This window comes from Cryptomeria japonica, chromosome 3, assembly GCF_030272615.1.
Source record: "Cryptomeria japonica chromosome 3, Sugi_1.0, whole genome shotgun sequence".
Classification (NCBI taxonomy): domain Eukaryota; kingdom Viridiplantae; phylum Streptophyta; class Pinopsida; order Cupressales; family Cupressaceae; genus Cryptomeria; species Cryptomeria japonica.
The window spans coordinates 726,090,246-726,112,024 of record NC_081407.1 but is presented as its reverse complement, the minus strand read 5'-3'; the positions used below and the strand labels follow the sequence as shown (position 1 = coordinate 726,112,024).

At 35.7% G+C, this 21,779-nt stretch overlaps 1 protein-coding gene across 1 annotated transcript in view; it reads right to left on the bottom strand.

Moving 5' to 3' along the window:
- Nucleotides 1–20,337, bottom strand: part of LOC131064299 (MYB-like transcription factor EOBI) — a 33,595-nt gene extending 13,258 nt beyond the window's left edge. The window contains exon 1 of the mRNA XM_057998404.2: nucleotides 20,247–20,337. Within this exon, the coding sequence (XP_057854387.2) occupies nucleotides 20,247–20,337 (91 nt within the window). The remainder of the gene's footprint in view (nucleotides 1–20,246) is intronic.
- Between the last annotated feature and the right edge of the window lie 1,442 nt (nucleotides 20,338–21,779).

Sequence of the window (21,779 nt, the reverse complement as noted above, 5' to 3'; positions counted from 1 at the left end):
AATATTAGTAAACAGTGGAGAGCACGTGATGGGTTATCAGCTTCCTGAAGCGGTAAAGAACGGACGATGGAGAAAGTCTTGAGATTTGTTCAAGATTGTTTTACCCTATGTAATGTGATTAAATGGTCAAGATTGGACCAACTGTATTGTTAACCTAGATGCTTCAGGTTTTAGGTTTTGGCTACCGACCTAATCGTTGTCTATAAGGTCGATGATGATTCTTATTTTGAAGTTATTCGCAAATGAATGTGTGTGAAGTGATTCTTTCCAGACCAGACCAGTGAGTAGAGATCTGTAGAGTGTGATTGCAGATGTAAAGGAACTGAAGTGGATCTGCCTTGGCATTGAGTGTTGTTATCAAATCACTGTATTACCTGTTGACTTCTAACCATTTTAGCAGTTGAAAAATCCCTTTACCGGGTAGCTTTAACAAACTCTTTGTAAATCCTTTAATAGGGTGACTCAAAATCATTGAATTATTTAAATCCTCTTACAAGGTAACCATTAACAGGATTTTAACCTCTAACCAGGTATTTATCCATCCCTTAACTGCGTGATCCCTAGAAGAATTGGTTCCTAGCAGAACTTGTTGTAAAGTCTTTAACCGGACTAGGCTCCTAACAAAGTGAACTTTAGAAGAGTTCAAGAACAACTTGTGGGTATTCATCCCCACCGTGGTTTTTCCCAATTGGGTTTCCACGTGAAAAATAATTGTGTCATGTGTGATTCTTTTTCATGTGATGTTTTAGTGTTTTGTGTTAAGTGGTAATGCAAGCTAATCTAGTGGTCATTATATTTCTTATGTATTACTTGTTTAAGCATATGGGTGAAGTGGAAATGAGATATTAGGTTTTGTGAAGATCTAAGTGTTACCGTTTTATGACTTTTAGAGTCACTGTGTTTTACTGGTATTGCCTTGATTTAGATCGGTGATGTTGTTTTCCAGTTAGTGCAGTCTTTGCAGTTTAAGTTGTTTAAGAAGTTTTTGTGTGTATTGATTCACCCCCCCTCTCAGTACCTGTTGGGTATTTACTGTTCATCATTATTCATCACATGGACATCTCAAATTCATTTTTCATGTTTTTAGCAAATTCCATTCACAATTTGTCTTCTCCTAAAAAAAATAATATCATCAGCAAATACTTTAATAATTAAAATATCATCATCAATAATTTTATAATATAAATTATAGTCAACACTACCTTTAGTAAAACCAAGCTTCAAAATATATTTATCCAACCTTGCATACCAAGCTCTAGGAGCTTGTTTCAATCCATATATTGCTTTATTTAACCTACAAACCATATCCTTATCATCTGTTAGTGACAAACCATTAGGTTGATCAATGTATACCTCTTCTTCAAGTTCACCATTAAAAAATGCACATTTAGCAACCATTTGATAAACCTTATAGTTCTTATAAGCTGCATAGGCAAGAAATAGTCTAACAACTTCAATTATAGCTACACATGCAAAAGTCTCACCATAATCAATTTCTTTCTTTTGAGAATATCCTTTACAAACCAGTCTAGCTTTGTTTCATATAACTTGACCATCCTCATTTATTTTATTTCTAAAAACTTATTTATTTCCAATAACATTCTTATTTTTAGGCCGGGGAACTAAAGTCCAAGTTTCATTCTATTCTATCTGATCTAATTTGTCTTCCATAGCCTTTAACCAATATTTATCTTTACAAGCTTCAATAACAGTTGTCAGTTCAAATTGAGAAATAAGACATACCTCTTCATTTGCCAGTCTCCTTCTAGTCATAACTCCCTTGTTCCTATCTCTAATGATTTGATCTTTTGAGTGGTTTAATCTTACATACCTTAGAGTCTTCTGAACTTCAATTCATTGATCTGATCATCAGTCATAGTTGAGTTTTTTGAATGTGCTAGTGTAACAATTTCAGTGTCATATACCAAGTGATGTATTTCTGGTTCAGTTATGATCATTTCCACTGCTAGTTCCCTGTCATATGATATAGATTGATTTTTGTATTGCTCATCCACTTTCACATTTGCATTTTCCACAATTTTCAGCAATCTTTTGTTATAAAATCTTTATGCTTTGCTTTGATTAGAATAACCCAAAAATATTCCTTCATCACATCTAGGATCAAACTTTCCAATTGAATCATCCCTTTTGATATAACATTTACTTCCGAAAATTCTGAAATATTTAACAGTAGGTGTATGTTCAAACCATAATTCATAAGGAGTCTTACTGGTTTCACCTTGGATGTTAACTCTATTGAATGTGTAGACTATTGTACTCACTGCTTCTCTCCAGTAGATATGAGGTAATTGGGCGTCCATCACCATGGTTCTTGCTACATCCAAAATGGTTTTGTTCTTTCTTTCCACCACTCCATTCTGCTGAGAATTCTTAGGTACAGATAATTGTCTCCTAATTCTATTTGTCTCACAATAATTGTTAAATTCATGAGAAGTGAACTCACTGCCTTGATCGATCTTAGACATTTGATATTCAGTCTAGTTTTAGTTTCTACTTTTTCTTTAAAGATCTTGAATTTATCAAAAGCTTCAGACTTCTCCCTAAGAAAAGTTACCCACATCATTCTAGAATAATCATCAATTACCAGCATGAAGTATCTATCACCTTGAAAGCTTCTAATCCTTGATGGACCACATAAGTCAGTATGAACCAAATCAAGAACATCATTAGATTTATCTTGTATGCTTTTAAAAGTAGTTCTCACTTCCTTTCTAAATTGACATTCCTTACACGCCGGATTATGAGGCTTCATAATCTTAGGTATATATCTAACTGCCTTTGTTGAGCTAGTCTTGACAATGCAATCAAAATTATCATGACACAACCTCTTGTGCCATAACCAAATCTCATCAATATGAGAAATCAAACATGTCTTATAACCAATGTTCAGGTGAAAGATGTTACCTCCAGTCTGAGTACTAGTAGAAATCTCCAAACCAATCTTGTTAATGATTTTGTATTTTTTATCCTTGAATTGAAGTTGGAATCCCTTGTCCACCAATTGACCAACACTCAAAAGATTATGCTTTAAACCTTCTACATAATAGACATTGTCAGTATTATGCCTACCATCCAGAGAAATAGTGCCTTTACCTCTAATCATACATACTTTGTCATCTCCAAATCTTACTTGACCGTCATTGTATGTTAGGCCCCAACGGCAATTGAGAGGGGGGGTGAATCAGTTGTCAATTAATTTCAACCCAAATATAACTTAATCAAACTTGATACTTAATACTAGTAAACCAAACTTAATGTCGGTTGACAGATTAGCAGTTAATCTTAATACTAGTGAAACTTAATGCATAAAACAGAAAGAGAAACAACATCCACAACACATAACACAAATATTTGTATGTGGAAACCATTTAAGGGGAAAAAACATGGTGGGAAACCTTACCCAAAATCAGATGATACTACTATAGATAGTATGTGTATACAAATGGGGTCTACACATGCAGAAAGGCCAGCCACTTAGAGCTCACTGCTCAATCACAAAATAGGAGTCACACAGACTACAATTGGATGATTAAATCCAATGATAATGTAATGCTCAAAGTAGCATCTCCAATGCTAGATTCAGTACAGGTTAAGCTTTGATAATCACCTTCAAACCTTCTTTGAACCTTCTCTATGGTCTTCTCATATGATCTTCAATATTTGCACATTCCATGCAACAATACCATAACCATATACCATCTCTCTCTCTCTCTCTCTCTCTCTCTCTCTCTCTCTCTCTCTCTCTCTCTCTCTCTCTCTCTCTCTCTCTCTCTCTCTCTCTCTCTCTCTCTCTCTCTTTTATCTCACAAATGAGATCTTACATATATACCAAAACCTAAGACCAAATGTGTAGGTCGGCTAACTAAGAATATTAAATCAATTACAAATAAGTCAAGATGTGATGCATCATGTTGGCTCAATAAATTTACAACAATGTCCAATTAATTAATCATCTCCATAACATGTCATACTGATTTGGAATAGATAATGCATGTCGGTCCATAACCTAGACCAATTTGCTGGTAACAATAAATATGTCAACCCGATTAGACCAATAACCAAAATACCAAAATCATTTGTCCAAACCATGTCTTTGACATAACCTAGTGATCTCCAGATGATAAAAAGTCATCTTCAATGCCGGTGAACAATATAATCTATCTGTGAACAATATAATCTGTTGGTGAACATATTGTGCCGGTTCAACATAACCAAAGATTTCCAGAAGGATAAGTGCTGATAAGTGTTGACATCAGTGACAAAACCAATGCAACACATCCATAATACCAACAATCTCCCCCTTTGGAATTGATGGCAACAAAATATGGAAAAATATCTATGTGCCAACACAAAATGCCAAAAACCAACAATCTTCAGAATAGATCAATACCAGAAATCAAAATACAAATGCAGAGAGTATATATCACTCCCCCAATGAATAATCTCTTCCCAAAGGATAATGTTTTTCCCATAGATATCTCTCCCCCTTTGACATCAAATTCCAAAGCAATACAAATACTAGATACAACCAATCAATAACCAACTACTCCCCCTGAGAAGTAGCTCTCCTCCTTCAAAGCTGTAAAAAAGGTTTCTGTGATAATTCTGTTGGTTTGACGTGAATCGCCAACTATTTAAGTCTCTACCGATGAGGGTATTACCCCAAGCTTCTCTCTGAGATATTCAAAAGTTTCCCTAGGCAAGGTCTTAGTAAAGATATCTGCAATCTGCTCTTTAGTATTCACATAAACCAATCTCACTTCTTTTGCTTCAACATTCTCTTTCAGAAAATTATATTTGATATAAACATGCTTAGTTTTAGAGTGAAATACCAGATTCTTAGATATATCAATTGCTGCTGAATTATCACAGTAAATTATTATAGGTTCTTTTCATTTTACCTTTATGTCCTTCAACATTTCCTTAATCCATAATACCCGAGTACAATTAGTTGTTGCTGCAACATATTTTGATTCGGCTATTGATAATGATGTACAACTCTGTTTCTTGCTCAACCATGAAATCAATATTCTACCAAGAAAGAATGCCCCTCTGGTGGTCCTCTTTCTCTAATATTCATCTCCTACCCAATTTCCATCAGTGTATGCACATAAATCAAAATTTTCATCTTTATGATACCATAAACACAGATTTATTGTGCCTTGTAGATACTGGAAAATCCTTTTCACTGTTGATTCATGATTTTCTCTAGAATTACTCTGAAATATTGAAATAAAACATATTGCATTCATTATATCAGGTCTTGTTTGTGTCAAATACAGTAAACCTCCAATCATAGATTTATATCTTGTCGGATTAATAGGAGTTGAATCATCCCTCAATGTCAATTTATCAGTTATAGTCAATCAGAGTACTTACCGGTTTAGAGTTTTCCATACCAAATTTCTTCAGTAGTTGCTTCAAGTACTTTGTTTGACATATGAATATACCTTTATCAGTCTATGAAATCTGCAATCCTAAAAAGAATTTTATCTCCCCAATCATAGACATTTCAAATTCTTCCTACATCTTATTAGCAAAGTCTTTACACAATCCATCTTCTCCTCCAAAAATGATATCATCAACAAAGATTTCAATAACCAAGATGTCTTTATTAGTAAATTTGAAATATAATTTGTTGTCAGTATTACCTTTAATGTAACCAAGCTTCAAAAGATATTTGTCCAATCTAGCATACCAAGCTCTAGGAGATTGCTTCAATCCATATAAATATTTCCTTAATATGAAAACCATATCTTTATCATTTGCCAATGAAAATCCATCAAGTTGTTCAATGTAAACTTCCTCTTCTAGATCACCATTCAGAAATGCACATTTTGCATCCACTTGATATACTTTATAGTTCTTGTGAGCTGCAAATGCAAGAAATAATCCAACTGCCTCAATTCTAGCTACCGGCGCAAAGGTTTCATTGTAATCAATTCCCTCTTTTTGTGAATATCCTTTACACACTAATCTTGCTTTATTTTTTATTACCTTACCATCTTCATTAATTTTAATTCTGAACACCCATTTAGTTCCAATTACATTTTTATCTTTAGGCCGGGGAACCAATGTCCATTTATTGTTCTTTTCAATTTGTTCTAATTCATCTTCCATAGCTTTAATCCAATGTTTATCTTCACATGCCTCAATAACAGATGCTGGTTCAATTTGAGAAACTAAACATACTTCTTCATTTTCCAGTCTCCCTCTTGTCAGAACACCTTGATATTTATTCCTAATTATCTGAGGTTTAGAGTGATTCAGTCTTACATACCTGGGTGTGTTTACTTGTTGTTCTTCAGTCATTTTGGAATTCTCTGATGATGTCAGTGCGACTGGATCCATATTCTATACCGGTGTACTTTGTATAGGTTCATTTATGATCATCTCAACTACCGGTTCAAAATCCATAGACCTTGAATTTCCTCTAAATTGTTCATTTATCTTCACATTTGCACTCTCAACGATTTTTTGCAAATTTTTATTAAAATATCTATATGCTTTGCTCTTAGATGAATAACCAAGAAATATTCCTTCATCACTTCTAGAATCAAATTTACCAATATACTCATCTCTCCTAATATAACATTTGCTTCCAAATATTTTGAAGTATTTAAGAGTAGGAGTATTACCAAACCGGTTTCACCTTTGATGTGAACTCCGTTAAAAGTGTAAACTGCTATATTTATTGCTTCTCTCCAATACACATGAGGTAGATTTGCTTCTAATATCATGCTTCTAGCTACATCTAGAATAGTTATGTTATTCCTTTCCACAACTCCATTTTGCTGAGGTGTCTGAGGTGCTGATAGTTGTCTTTTAATTCCATTCACTTCACAAAATGTACTAAATACCTTAGATGTAGATTCACCTCCTTGATCTGAAATTAAACATTTGATTTTCTTATCGGTTTCATTCTCTACTATTGCCTTGAATAGTTTGAATTTCCCAAAAGCTTCAGATTTCTCCTTGAGAAAAGTAACCCAACACATTATAGAATAATCATCAATGATTAGCATAAAGTATCTATCTCCTTGTAGACTTCTTGTTCTTGCCAGACCACACAAGTCAGTATGGATTAAATCAAGAACATTATTGGATTTCTTAGAAATACTCTTCAAAGTTGTTCTAACTTGCTTTCCCATTTGACATTCCTTACATACTGGATTAATAAGTTATACAATCTTAGGTAAATCACTTACTGCCTTAGTTGAACTAATCTTTATAACACGATCAAAATTCACATGACAAAGTCTTTTGTGCCATAACCAAATTTCATCAATATGTGAAATCAAGCATGTCTTTTGATTGTTAGTCAAATGAAAGATATTACCTCTAGTCTGATTACTGATTGCAATCTCCAAACCAATTCTATTCATGATTTTGCATTTACCATTCTTGAACTATAACTGAAATCCCTTTTCAACTAATTGATCAACACTCAAAAGATTATGCTTCAAACCTTCAACATAGTAAATGTCATCAGTATTGAGCTTATCATCAAAATATATAGTGCCTTTTCCTCTGACTAAACAAGCTTTATCATCCCCAAATCTTACTAGACCTCCATTGTAATCTTGAAAACATAAGAATTTACTTTTATCACCAGTCATATGATGTGAACATCCGGAATCTAGAATCCATTCATCATTTTCTTCAATTTTAGCTGCTAGGGCCTGCTCTACCAATGGAACAATAGGTGTTGGTTGATCTTCTTTTATTGCAACAAAAGCCCATCCATTGTCTGTCGGTTCTTCATCAGAACCATCAGTAACTCCTTCATCAACATAGTAACATGATTTGCCTTTGTTCTTCTTAAATATGTATCTCTGATATTCAGAGTTAGGCTTATATGTCCTTTTAGGTTCTTCTCTCAATCTTGCATGTCTATCAGGACATCTAGATGCCATATGACCAACTTTATTGCAGTTAAAACATTTAAATGGTGCTTTACCTTCACACTTACTTCCAATAGGACCTTTAGGCATTTTCCTTTCAAATAGTGCTTCAAGTTCCTCCAATTCTTCATTTTCCCTCTTGATATCTTCAAGTTCCTTTGCATAAAGTGCTTTCAAATCAGATTTGTCAGATGATGATGTAGATGATGATTCTTTGAAGACTAAATCTCTCTTAATTGTAGCAACAAGACCAAATTCCTGAAGCTCAAATGCTAAAAGTTTTCCAACTAGGGTATCTCTAGATAGTGATGTATTAGGTATAGATAATGCATGCCAGTCCATAACCTAGACCAATTTGCTGGTAACAACAAATATGTCAACCCAATTAGACCAATAACCAAAATACCAAAATCAAGTGTCCAAACCATGTCTTCAACATAACAAAGTGATCTCCAAATGATAACAAGTCATCCTCAGTGCTGATGAACAATATAACCTATTGGTGAATAATATAACCTGTCGGTGAACAATATAACATGTCGATGAACAATATAACCTACAAGTGAACATAATTTGTTGACTCAACATAACCAAAGATCTCCAGAAGTATAAGTGTGTATAAGTGTTGACATCAATGACAAAACCAATGCAACGCATCTATAATACCAACATTGTATTCATGTAGGGACAAAAATTTTCTTTTATCTACAGTCATATGATGTTAGCATCCACTATCAATTACCCATTCATCCTTATCTTCAACTTTTGCTTCCAAGGCCTTCTCTTCATTCATGATAGCCATTTCTGGTTCATCTTCTTTTAGGGCATAGAACACCCATTCCTTTCCATTATCAGATCTACTAGCAGAGTCTTCTGTCGGTTCATCCTCAGAGTCATCAATTACTCCTTTCTCATACACTATGAAGCATTGTTTGTTTCTCTTGAATTTGTATTTGTTCCGATTAGGCTTAAAATATTTCTTAACTCTTTCCTCAAATCTTGCATTCTTTTCAAGACATCTAGATGCAAAATGACCAATCTTATGACATGCAAAATATTTAAAAGGTGCTTTTCCTTCATACTTACATCCTGTCGGTCCTTTAGATACTGTTATAGTAAATAAGGCTTCAAGTTTGTCAAATTCTTCATCTTCTTTCCTCATGTCTTCCAATTCCTTTGCATATAGGGCTTTCCAATAATTCTTGTCGGTAGGTGATGATGATGATGCATGAAAAGATGGTTTAGATTTTGCAGCTCTAGAAGGCCCAAATTATTCAAACTCAAAAGCAGATAACTTCCCAATCCGAATGTCTCTATTAACTAAGGTGTTTTCCATTGTTCTAAACTCATTAATTGCAGTTGAATTCATCTTGTAAGTCAGTGGAAGGGCACTCAAGACTTTGGAAACTATTTCATCTTCACTCAAAGATCCTCCACAACATTGAATTCCCATGACAATCTCATTTACTCTCTCCATAAATGTAGTAATTCTTTCATTGTCATCCATCTTCAATTTTTTGTATCTCACCCGGTAGCCATCAAGTTTAGTAATCTTGATAGTAGTGTCAACTTCATTCAAATTTTACAATTTATCCCACATAACCTTTGTAGATGATTTATCAGTCAATGCCATCATCTGTTGATCAGTAAGTGCACACAAGAGGACTTCTCTAGGTCTGCAATCATTCTCAATATTTTTATCCAAGTCTGCATGAACAGGATTGGCAGATGTCAGATCGTAAGGTGTGAAACCTTTCTCAGTGATCTCACAAATATCCTTGCCAAGACATCTAAGATGAGTCTCCATTCAGATCTTCCATATCCCATAATTTGTTCCATCAAGCTTAGTGATTTCTCTTCTGAAGATAGCTGCTAGTGGATTAGTTGCCATAGGATCTACCTCAAATAGTTATGCTTCTACAAAAGAGGACCAAATCTCTGATACCAATGGTTAGGATAATCGGTGAACAACTGAGAAGGGGGGGGGGGGGGGTGAATCAGTTGTTAATAGATTACAACAATTAATCCATAATACAACCTTAAACTAGAGCACACAACATTTGAATATCGGTAAAGAAGAAATAGATACCGGTAGATACAGATACCGATAAACAATGCAATACAATAATAAACCAAATAATCAACACAATGCAATTATACCACATAAAAACATAATTTGTACGTGAAAAACCCATTAAAGAGAAAAACCATGGTGGGAAGCCTACCCATAGTCAGATGATACATTTGCAGAAACTATGTGATACAATGAGGGGCCTGCACACTACCTAGAGTACACAACTCATTACAAAATAGTCTCATTGACTACAGAGAGGTTAAAACCACCTCAAGATAATGGACAACAATCCAATAGAGTGAACTGCCAGAGATAGCATCTACCATGCCTAATTATAGTCCTAGTTAAGCTCAACACCGGTGGCCTTTGACCACTTCCTAAATCCTAACTCGATCCTCAATGATCAACCAAAACTCCTTTGCATATGATATTACAATTCATGACCACGATACCGCATGATACCTCGGTCTACAATGAGATCTTACATCAATTTATACCAACCCTAAGGCCTAGACCAATTAGGTTGGCCACCTAAAATATATTACAATAAGATCATTACATAAATCCATATTACAATGATATGCCATGTTGGCTTTAGACCATAACAATATTAACCAATCCATAAATCATCCTAGGAACATGTAGAGAACACGTTATCATGATACCAGTCCATAACCTAGATAGGTACCAGATGTATTCTAGGTCCACCATGCCAAAATGATGTCTCCAACTAGTTGAAGAATGATCAGAGAATATCTTCAGCATCCTGAAAACCGCACCAACACCACTTATGCATCCTGTCAATAATTCCCAATGAAATTTCTGCCGGTAGAACCTTAAACCTATATTGGTAACTAAAACTTGTCTACCGGTAACAGCTAGTACCAATAGCCAACCATAACAACTAGTGTTAACATCAATGACCAAACATCAATGCAAGACATAATCAATTCCTTAAAAATGCCAACAAAGAAGACAAAGAGGAGTTTCTAGAAAAGGAGTATTCCACTTTAGGACCCTTAGACATGGTTCATATAGATTTTTTAGGCCTACAAAGATAAAATAAATTCATGGAGAAAGGTACTCATGTTACTTATTGATGATTAATCTAGAATGACATGGGTTACATTTTTCAAAGAGAAATTTGAAGCTTTTGAAATATTTAAAAGTGTTCAAATCAATCCAGTAGAGAATCAAGTTGATGCTAAAATCAAGTGTTTAAGATTTTATATAGGTGGAGAATTTACTTCAACTAAATTTGATAATTTTTTTGACAAATATAGTATTAGAAGAAACTTTTATGCTTCGATAACTGCTCAATACAATGGTGTGGTAGAGAGGAAGAATAAGAGTGTTATTGCGATGGCCAAAAATATGATGAAGGATGCTATCTTGGGTAATGCATATTCAAAATAAGTCGTGCATATCGTTTCTTACATCATTAATAGGGTGTTAGAAATACTTGTCTTAGTTGTCATTGATGTCAAACCCAATGATCTAGATTGGTCTAGATATGTTGTTGAAAAGTGGAAGATAGGTATGTATGATATTTTGCAGAATACTAGATGATATGTATGTATGATGTAAATTACATATCCTAGTTGTTGCTGATATATTCCCAACATTTATTGCTCCAAAAATATATATTATCCATGTAAGAATACATTTACCTTGATATGAGAGATTTGGTGTTGATTGTGATAATTAGTTTCATGCTTCAATCATTCATGCAGTCTGGCAGTATGCAGTTGACATATCTTAGAGGTGCAGTCCTCTACATTTGTGTCTTGATGCAGTGCAATTTTGATATGATTCTTGTCATTATTTGAAATCACTGTATTCATGGTATTGGTAGTCGAAAAGTTGTTCTTCATATGTTGTGCTCCAAAAGTGTATTTGTAATACCCTAAAAATGGTCATCTAAACCATGAGCCCCTAATCTTGACAACATCACCAAGGTCCTAACCAAAGGTAATTAAATCAATCTTGAGGCCACAATTAATTCTTTAATCATCAAATGTCACATGGCAAAATCAATCACTCAATATTAATTAAATATTCATTTAATTAATAGATCATTCCAAGTAAATCATTTTAAACAATTATCTAATTTATTTTAATTGAATATCCTTGCATATTTAATTAAATAAATCAATTTTCCATTAAATCATTAAAAAAAAGAGGAATTTAATTAAGTGAATTGAGCACAAATTTTCAAAAATGGAAATAAATCAATTAATTGACCAAAAATGAATTAAAAATTTGAAAAAAGAAATCAATTGGAGACAATCTTGAAAAATAAATTAAAAATTGATGAATAATCTCAAAGAAAACATTTAAAACAATTAAATCTCACAATTGAATGAAATAGAGAATAAATCGGTTTTTTCTTATTTTAATCTTAATTTTAGTTCAACTTCTTTTAAAAATGAGAAAAGCATCCAATCACATCAATTCACCTGGATTGTGCTTCCTCTTGGAAAATCTTGACCATTCATCATCATTTGATCTCAACCGTTGGTTTCTTTTTGAATTTTCAATAAATTCAGGCTCATCTCTTATTCAAAAGAGGCTGGAGAATATATTGTTATTATACTATTTTTTCTCTAGGTTCATTGAGAATATTGCATACATATTTAGATCATTTATCTCATTTATTCCTTAAATCTTGTTGGATTAATATTGCATCCATCTAGCATTAATATCATGCTCATATAGATTAAATCATTCATCTTGGTGCAGTCTAGTCACGGGTATTGCTTATAATCTGAGAGCAATCATATACTCACATCTTTTAGAAGGCAATGGGTCGATTTGTTATGGTTTTGTTTTTCATATTTATATCTGTCTAACCATTCATGTAATGACTTAATTGAAGTGTTGTGCTTACAGATACAGTTCCACTCTTCACACACATTTTTCTAGTGCCCACCGTGGGGCAGAAAACTACTTTTTCGGTCTCAAAATCATTTTTGTTTATCTGCAGGTCTCGTTCGTACAACCTCTGCGAAATATCATACGAGCAGTTTCACTGTATCGTATGACATTATATTGACGCCTGCAGTTTTTCATACGAAACAAGATCATATCCTTTACATTGTTGTACGAATCAGAATATGCACTCGTACGACATACTGATTCTTTTATACTCTATCGTTCTATGTTGATTTCTAACTCATATGACACACTGCTTATGCTATCTTTTGTCGTTATGTATTAATTTCTAACTCATACGATAAAAGTGTTATGTCATTCTATTTTATGAATATTGTCGTATGATTCAATTTTCTAATAGATTAAAAATAGATTACCTTTCAAGATTTTTCGCTTAAATTTTGATTATGCTAACGCTGACCCTGAAGTGTCTTCTGTCTGCCTGAGACTTTTTTACAGCCTAACCAATTTCTTGCAAGACGCTTGTCAAAGAATCTATCAATCAAACATATGTCTGCCAAAGAATAAAAACAACATGACTACTGATGCGTTGTTTTTGCAGGTTGCCTAAAGAGAAAATCGACCAAATATTGTGTATTCTTTAAATACATTTTTAGGCACTTAAAATTGCTATCTAGTTAATGAATAAATATGTCTTTCGTGTTTTCAGAAAAATCTAAGAGGTAGGAGAGTATGCTCTTGTCTTTTACAGACAATCAAAAATCTAGACCCTTGAAGCTTTTTTCTAAGTTTTGAGATTTGTGTACCTTTAGCGGGCCTGTCACAGTGGGAAAAAGTAATCACCCTATGAGAATGAACCAAGTGAGTATAGCTGGACTTGAGCATTCCAACTCACTATAATAAATACGTCTCTCATGATTAATGTCTGAGATGATGGGATTATTTGAGTTTTCTCTTTGAGATCTCTCATATTGGGCATTTTGTAGGGCCTCATGCTCTCAATCACGTTTACATGACTACAACATGTTTCGGTACCTTGTTGGGCTATAGGCCTCAATCATGCTTGCGTGACTTCAAGGGGTAATTTCAAATGGAATTCTTGATTAAGAACTATAAATGAGAAGCTACCTGATTCACCTCCAAAAGCTTGATAATCTTTGTGCAAGAGAGATAGTAACTCTCCAAAGACACTTGTCATATTGTGCCCCCATTAGCAGTTGGAGTTAGCTAATATAGTGTTTAGAATCCATTGCGTGAGACTCAATGACCGTATTCTAATTAGCTATTGGTTGTGTACCTAAGTCAGCAAGCAAAGGTTTTCTTCTCTAAGCCAACTTCCATAGGGTTAGCGTACTGTAATTGAATTATTATATATCTTGCGTGTTTTCTTTGTTTTCATCCCTGAAACTAAAAATGAAATACTAAAACTGGAGAAAACAAATGAAACAATATCAAACAACTCAATGATAAACTCTATCTCTGTCACAAACTAGTCCATCCAAGAATTGGTTATACTTAGTTATCATACTCAGCCATTGAAAAACTCAGAATTTTAGTCTATTCTCTGTGAATAGTCATATGAGTTTGGTAAATTGTTGTCCTACATCAAATCCTGTGTCATACGATTATACTAAATTATCTTCCTAAGCTCAATCTTGGGTCATATGAAAGCCAGCAGTCTATCGTTTAAAGCTAAATCCTATGTCATACGAAACATAATTGCTCAGAATCATTTGTCATTCAGGATCTACCCATTTGTCATACAACACTAGGCAAGAACTCGTACGAAACAAAATTGTTGTCATCCTAAACCTGTTATACTATCATATGGTCTCAAAAATATAGTCGTACGAGTCTCTGATTTTGCTAGTCCAGAACAGTCAAACCTGTCCAAAACAGTTTACAACGAGCATAAAACTGGTTATCATCCTCCTGAGCATAAACAACCTTGATAGTGTACCTCTGTCATTGCGTTGCACGATTTTGTCGATCATCTTTAAGCTAGTTCAAACAAACATCTTATCAACCCTAAGTTAACTTAGATAATGTCTTACACAAGATAGATCATTCCTGAAACCAGACCAGATCTTAGTTACTTCTCTCAATCACTATGTTAAATGAACTACTAGCTACAATTTGATCTTGAATTCTACAATACATCTCGCTCTCGGTCCTGTCGGTTAAAAATGCTTGTTCAAACCAAAAGCTCTTCTAATTTTTTTGACAAAAGTAAGAATCTCCTAGATACCTTAGCTCCAATTCCCATGGCTACCTATGCTCAAATGCTTCAAGATATAAAGGAATAAATATATGACATGGAAATCCAACAAAATAAATCAATGAGTCCATTTGAAAAACAAATGTATGATATCAAGTGTGAGAAACTTCAAGAAGTGCTAGAATGATTATGTGATTTGACGATCAAATACCAGCAAATAATTGACAATCAAAAGCCAAATCTCAAACAAGCTCATGAGACACCTTCATCAAGACAAAAAGACATCTATTCCCTAGATAGACAGTTTACACCTTTGGGGCAATCTATTGAGTTAGCTTTGGAAGAGTTTATTAAGAACAATCTTATCATATTGCCTAAAAAGACCACATGGGGATGTGCAATTTTGAGTAGTTATTGTGTATATCATAGGCATAACAAACAAAAGACTTCAATATGTATGGAATTAAAACATAAGATTCAAGATCTCCTTGATGATAGTGTCAATGAAATTGAAGATCCTAATGACTCACCTAAATAAAAAGAAGGAACTACTTCTAAGCATAATCAAAATCATGAACCTATGTCTAGCAAGGCTCCATATGTAGCCTCCATCCCTTCCATGATGCCTTCATCTCCTAAAACTTCTCAGCAACAATCCATACCATCTCCTTCAAACATTGAAACTTTTCAGGTTGACCTTCAAGGGCTATCTCCAATGGAAATCCAAATTAATGCCAATATTGATACAAGTTCCTCTAAAGATTTAAAAATCCTAGATCCTATGCCATCACACACTTCAATTCCAAACATACCCACTCCAAAGAGTCCCACTCAAAACGCTTCCCCATCATGCCAAAATATGGAGACCTTCCAAAAATCCCCTACGCCTATGCAAAATCCTATCCCTTCCTTAGAAGTGACTCGATGTCAAGAGGATAATCTAAAAAATAAAGAAACAAGTCCTATCCTAAACCAAGATCAAGACACCAAAACTCCTCAATCCCATCTAATGATTGAAACAGATCCTATTTCACTAGAATCGTATGATGATCCCATTATACCTTTCCATTTCTTCCAAGAAGATCCCCTTCCATTTTGAGATCAAAGCATTCTTCCAAATCCCATTCCTAATCCACTTCCTAAGAAAGATCATGATGCCTCTTCCACCTTTTCAAATGATCCTATTCAAAATGAAGAGTCAAACACCCTTCCTATTCTATCCAATGGTCCTCTTCCATGTCAAGATCAAAGTATCCCTTCATCTTCTTGTCATAATCCTCCATGTTCATCTCAAGGATCCATCATGCCTATAAAGCCCTCTCGCAATCCTATTATTCCTTGCAAGACACCTCCACCTCAAAATGAACTTGCCTCTAGCATCAAAAGTAAGAAGAAACCCTTTGTTGAAAATATCTTTCAAAGCATGCATTATCAAAGAAAAGGGTTAGACATTCATGAATGAGATATATTAGAACCCCCTGCTATTAAATAAAATATTAAAGGTCATGGCCTCAGGGAAATTTCTCAAGATGTTGGTATCTCTCATAAATCCTACATTTCTCTAGTTAAATCCAAATACATGCCTTCTCCTTCACACCTTCCATCCATTCTAGGTCCCTATATTCCTCCATCCCTTATGCGAGATCAACAAAGGCACACATCTTTGAGTACCTTCCATCCATCTAAAAGACATCCATATCATTCCTATCTATCCACACATCTCCCTCCAAGCAATTTGGATGCCAAGCATAAAAGTCATAAGTCAAGCAATCCACATGTATTCAAGGATCAACATGTCCCATCTAATCGACATGTCAAAATAAAGCAAAGTATGATCCAAAAAGAAAAAGAAAAATACAAAGTGCCACAAAGGCCCTAGAAAGAAAGAAGAAAAGTCAAAAGTTATATGGGTTCCTAAGGCACTTGTATAAGAAATGTGCTCTAAGGAACTACAAAAGCATAAAAAAATTAAAAACCATGTGGATCCCTAAGTGGCTACTTGAAGCACAAAATTCTAAAGAAAAATCAAAGTCGACATCTAAAATTATTGTTTCTCCATCCAAACCTTCTGAGTTTATTCCTCCATCACCTCCGTCATCCATTTTGGGTTCTTATGCCCCAAAATCTGTAACCTTTCCTCCATCCAAATCTAAAAATTTGAGATTCACTTCTCCTCCATATGTCCACCATCCCTCAAGGCATGTGCCAATGTTGATCTTTCTAGCATTTCCATCTAGCCATACATAATTCTCCCAACATCCCATCCATTATCCAACACCTCTTTTTCACCCTTCCATCCCTCTTATCCAATCCTTTGCATAAATCCTTGCCCTAGTTTCATTTCATTATCCTACCAACATCTTTGAGCATACCTTCATAGCCATGGTCTATTGCAACTCATATTATAAGGGTACCATCCAAAGCAGTGAGACATTGTGGTCCTTCTTCTATCCCCTATCATGCCTCCAATATCTTTCAAAAAGAAAAAAAAATGATGAAAAAGTGAAAAAAAAAATCAAAAAGAAAAAAGTAAAGAGAAATAAATTTGACCTTGTGTGTAAACCACTTCTTGTGGCGCCTTGGGCAAGTACCATGATGAAAACCTGGCAAACATGCATCATGCGTAATCCATTATCCTTTTGCACTTTACACTAGGGGCAAGTTCCATCCATGTACATCCATCTATTATCCTTCTTCCTCCATTATCCTTCATCCTCCATTATCCCTCATTCACTCTATCTACATTCATATCCCTTTTCCACCTGTGATCTTGACAAGTTTATGGATCTTTATAGACTTCATGTGTCCTATCTATTACACTTGATCCACACCCTTTAGCTCCTATCCATTGCTCGCTTACATCCTTCATTACCACCTTTGATCTTGATTATCCTATTTGTCCCCTATCGAGATCTTGATCAACACCATGGACAAAATGCAAAAACATGCTTTTTACAAACCTCTTAACATGGCCACTTCTTTGGAGCATATGGCTTCACTACACTATATCCTTGCTTCATTGCTCTATATCCTTTCTTTACATTGCTAAAATCATTGCTTTACATTGCTATATCTAGACCCTGTGCTTGGATTAACGTTGTGAGATAGTCCTTGAAAATGTGCACCATCATTCACTTATTCATTCATGTACTCAAAATCCCTTTTGCCTTGCTAGACACTAGGGGCAAACATTAAAATCCTAAAAATTAGAAAAAGTCGTGAAAAAAATCCTAAAAATTATAAAAAGACCTGAAGAAATTCAAAAAAAAGAAAAAAAAAGAAAAAAAAGAAAAGAAGAAAAAAAGAAAAAAAAATAGAGAAAATGCTCTGGCGAAAACCTAGTAAACAGGCACCTCGTTAAAAAAAAAAAATGAATCTCTGCCAAGCAGGTGAAAACCTGGTAAATAGGTGCCTCTTGTACTCAAGCGCTCCATCTATCAACACAATGTTGGCATTCCCACTTTCAAGCATCTTTTCTTTTGCTTGTACATATTTCAGTCACTTTTGTGACATCCTAGTTCGCTAGAACCCTCATGGCTTGAAACCTATCATTGTCATAGTCTTAGGTTAATCAACAAGAGCACATTACATGTCCTAAGAAGTGTCAGCCAAGTCAATCTTACGTCAGTGAAACCTAGTCATCCACTCTGAGTCAGTTACCTGTCTCCTAACTACTGAAGAGTTTTATCACCGAGTTAACAAGCAAAACAACATAACAGAAAATAATCACTAAACAGTTTGAGCTATGCATGGAAATTTTCTTTGTGTGTTGTCTTTTATATTGGGTTTTGATTATTATCCCTCTAAGTAGCTCAAGGAAGTCTATCTTGACTAAGAGGAGCAAGGATTGGGGGCATAATATTTTCTTTGTTTTCTGCTTGAAGGAATGATCCCAATGATCTGGAAACATCTAAATTAGCTAGGTGTCTATGATAAGAGCCTTCACATCAAGGTGGAATCGCCTCACATACCTCGACTCCGCTTATTTGAATGCTATAGGGAGGTCCATATCATTTCTTTGTCTGGTTTGAGGGAATTTCTTTATCATGCAATTCGAGTCCCTGCGAAATCTGTCCAAGGATATGAACGAAAAAAGGCTCATTGCGGACAAGATCATTAATATTGCATATACAAAGAAATGAACTCTACCCTGCCTGCTATAATTGTAAAAACACTCAATGATGATAATTAAGCTTTTCAAAGTCCAGTGACTAGGTTTAGGTTGCATCTCATTTTGCATCTCATTTTGCATTTCATTCTGCATTTTGTGCATTTAGAGTGATTTCGATATAGTAACAATGCTTTCTATAATCTTCTGCACGAGAGTCAGGAGCGTCATCATTTCTTCACTAAGTGCTCTCTTTTTCATCATCATTTCTCCGATCGAGTACTTGTGCATTGAGATGTTAGCTGCATACATGAGCATTTAATATAGATTCATACATTCACTATCACTCATTTACATCCATCTTATTGCACAAAAAAATGAAGAAAAATTGCATTACTCATTCTAGTTACTCATTTATATCATCATTTATTTGCATATGAAAAGAAACAAAAATAAGCATTCATATTCCATTTGCATTCATACATTCATGCTGAAAAGAAATGCATACATATAGAATAAAGCATATAAAAGACATCTCATAAACGAATCAACACAAGTACGATGAAGTCAAATCGGATCTCATATATATATATATATATCATGTCAAGTCTACAAGTACAAACTGATGTCAAACGACATATACAAACTCCCATCAGAGCAAGAATCATATAGGCTACAAAAAATGGGTGTGTCTACAAAAAATATCCAAGCTACAAAAATAAATAATCTAACTAGCACCCTCTCCCTCATCACCTGGTGGAGGAGGAGGAGCCTAATGCCCAAGATCCTGACGAGGTGCCACGCTCCCTCTGATCGTACCATGTACTGTGAGTAGGGTATCACCTACTGCGCAATAGGAACTACAACACTATATGTGGCCACGTAATAAGCTACCCTACTACTCTGGAGAAGGACCTCCTGTAATAGAGCCTCTATCTCTACTCTTGAATCTTCCCTCAAAGACATGATCTGGCGATCCCGCTTGGCCCTCACCTCAGCAATCTGGCGATCCCACTTGGCCCTCACCTCGACAAGCTATCGATCTCACTCTGCTAGCTGAGTCTGAGCCACTGCCAACTGTGACTGCAGCTCTGTAAGACGTGCCCTCATCGACCATCTAGCGTCTGTCCCCTACTCTCTCATAGGCTCTCCATCCCCATCTCCACTTGTTGGTCCACCCTACTCCTCCCTCTGCTGCTGAACATGTCTAGGAGCTGCTTGCTCCTCCTCAGTCCCACCCACTCCTCCAAGGGATCCACCCTCACCCCTCTGTTGTCCACCCTCAATAGGCACCCTACTACTGCTAGCACCAGGATGACCACCTGTCCACCATGGACCCTCAGCTCTCTGTGCCTGTCCCTACCTGTGACCCTGCCTGTGGTCCTGTCCATGTCCCTATGCTGGTGCGGGGGCATTATCCTCAACATCCTCAATATGAGGAGCCTTCTCACCTGGATCTATAAATCATGGGAACAGCTGCTATTGAAAATGATCTCTATACTGGGGAAATACCCTCGCATCCACTACATCGTCCATGTAATCCCACCTTAGATGGTGTAACCCTGTCAACTCCTGCATCACCAAAGCGTATGATAACCATGAAGACCATCCCTGTCTCTCCTCATCTGCATACTGACCATAAGTTGTGTACTCTTGTGAGATCCCCTGAGGCCGGCCATACTGCCTCATCACTCGAGATACGACGAATCACTCCACAATGGTCTGTGACCTCTCGATCATTGGGCGTGTAACAAATAGGTCCCTACAGACTAACCGCCAATCATCCCATGGCTCCAAACCTCTGTATGGTCTCCACATGACGGCTATCAAGTCATCAAGATGCCATCTCCAAAAATCTATCTTGCCCAGATGGGGCTATGTAATAAAACCAACATACCTATAAATGATCAGCTGCCCAAGCTCTCTGCTATCAGCTACTATCGGTCAACAAATGGGAAGGTGCTCCCAAGCTCACACCTGCAAAATATATACCCTGACGGCCATGCTCCGCCCATCTCTATATACGATCTCATGCATCTCTCGATACATGTGGGCCAATAAACAAGAGTCGCAACCAAGTCTTTGAGGGGTCTCTATCAACCTCTCTAACATTTGGCCCCATCCACACTGGAAGCCCTACTTCCCTCTGTCTGGCATAAGAAAATAGCCTATGAATCCTACTAGGATGCATGCCAGAGGATACTCCTCGCTGTACTTGCTCATAAGAATATCCCAACTCATGGACTGAGTCAAAATGTCAGGATCACCGAAGACATGCCTGACTGCCTGCAATCCTGGAAGGTGCCTTGAATCATAATCCACCTTATCCCCAACAAAAAGGATACAAAGGATCCTGTATCCTCATGAGTGATGGTCAATTCCCCCACCAACAGATGAAATGTGTTATGCTTTGAATGAAACCACTCTACCAACGTCATGATCATCTCGTGGTTCACACAGATATCGGGTACTCTCAACAAATGAGTCAAGCCATACAAGTCAATATGAGCTTTCTCAACCTCAGATAAATCTCGCAGTAATGTCATCGTGGGAGGATAC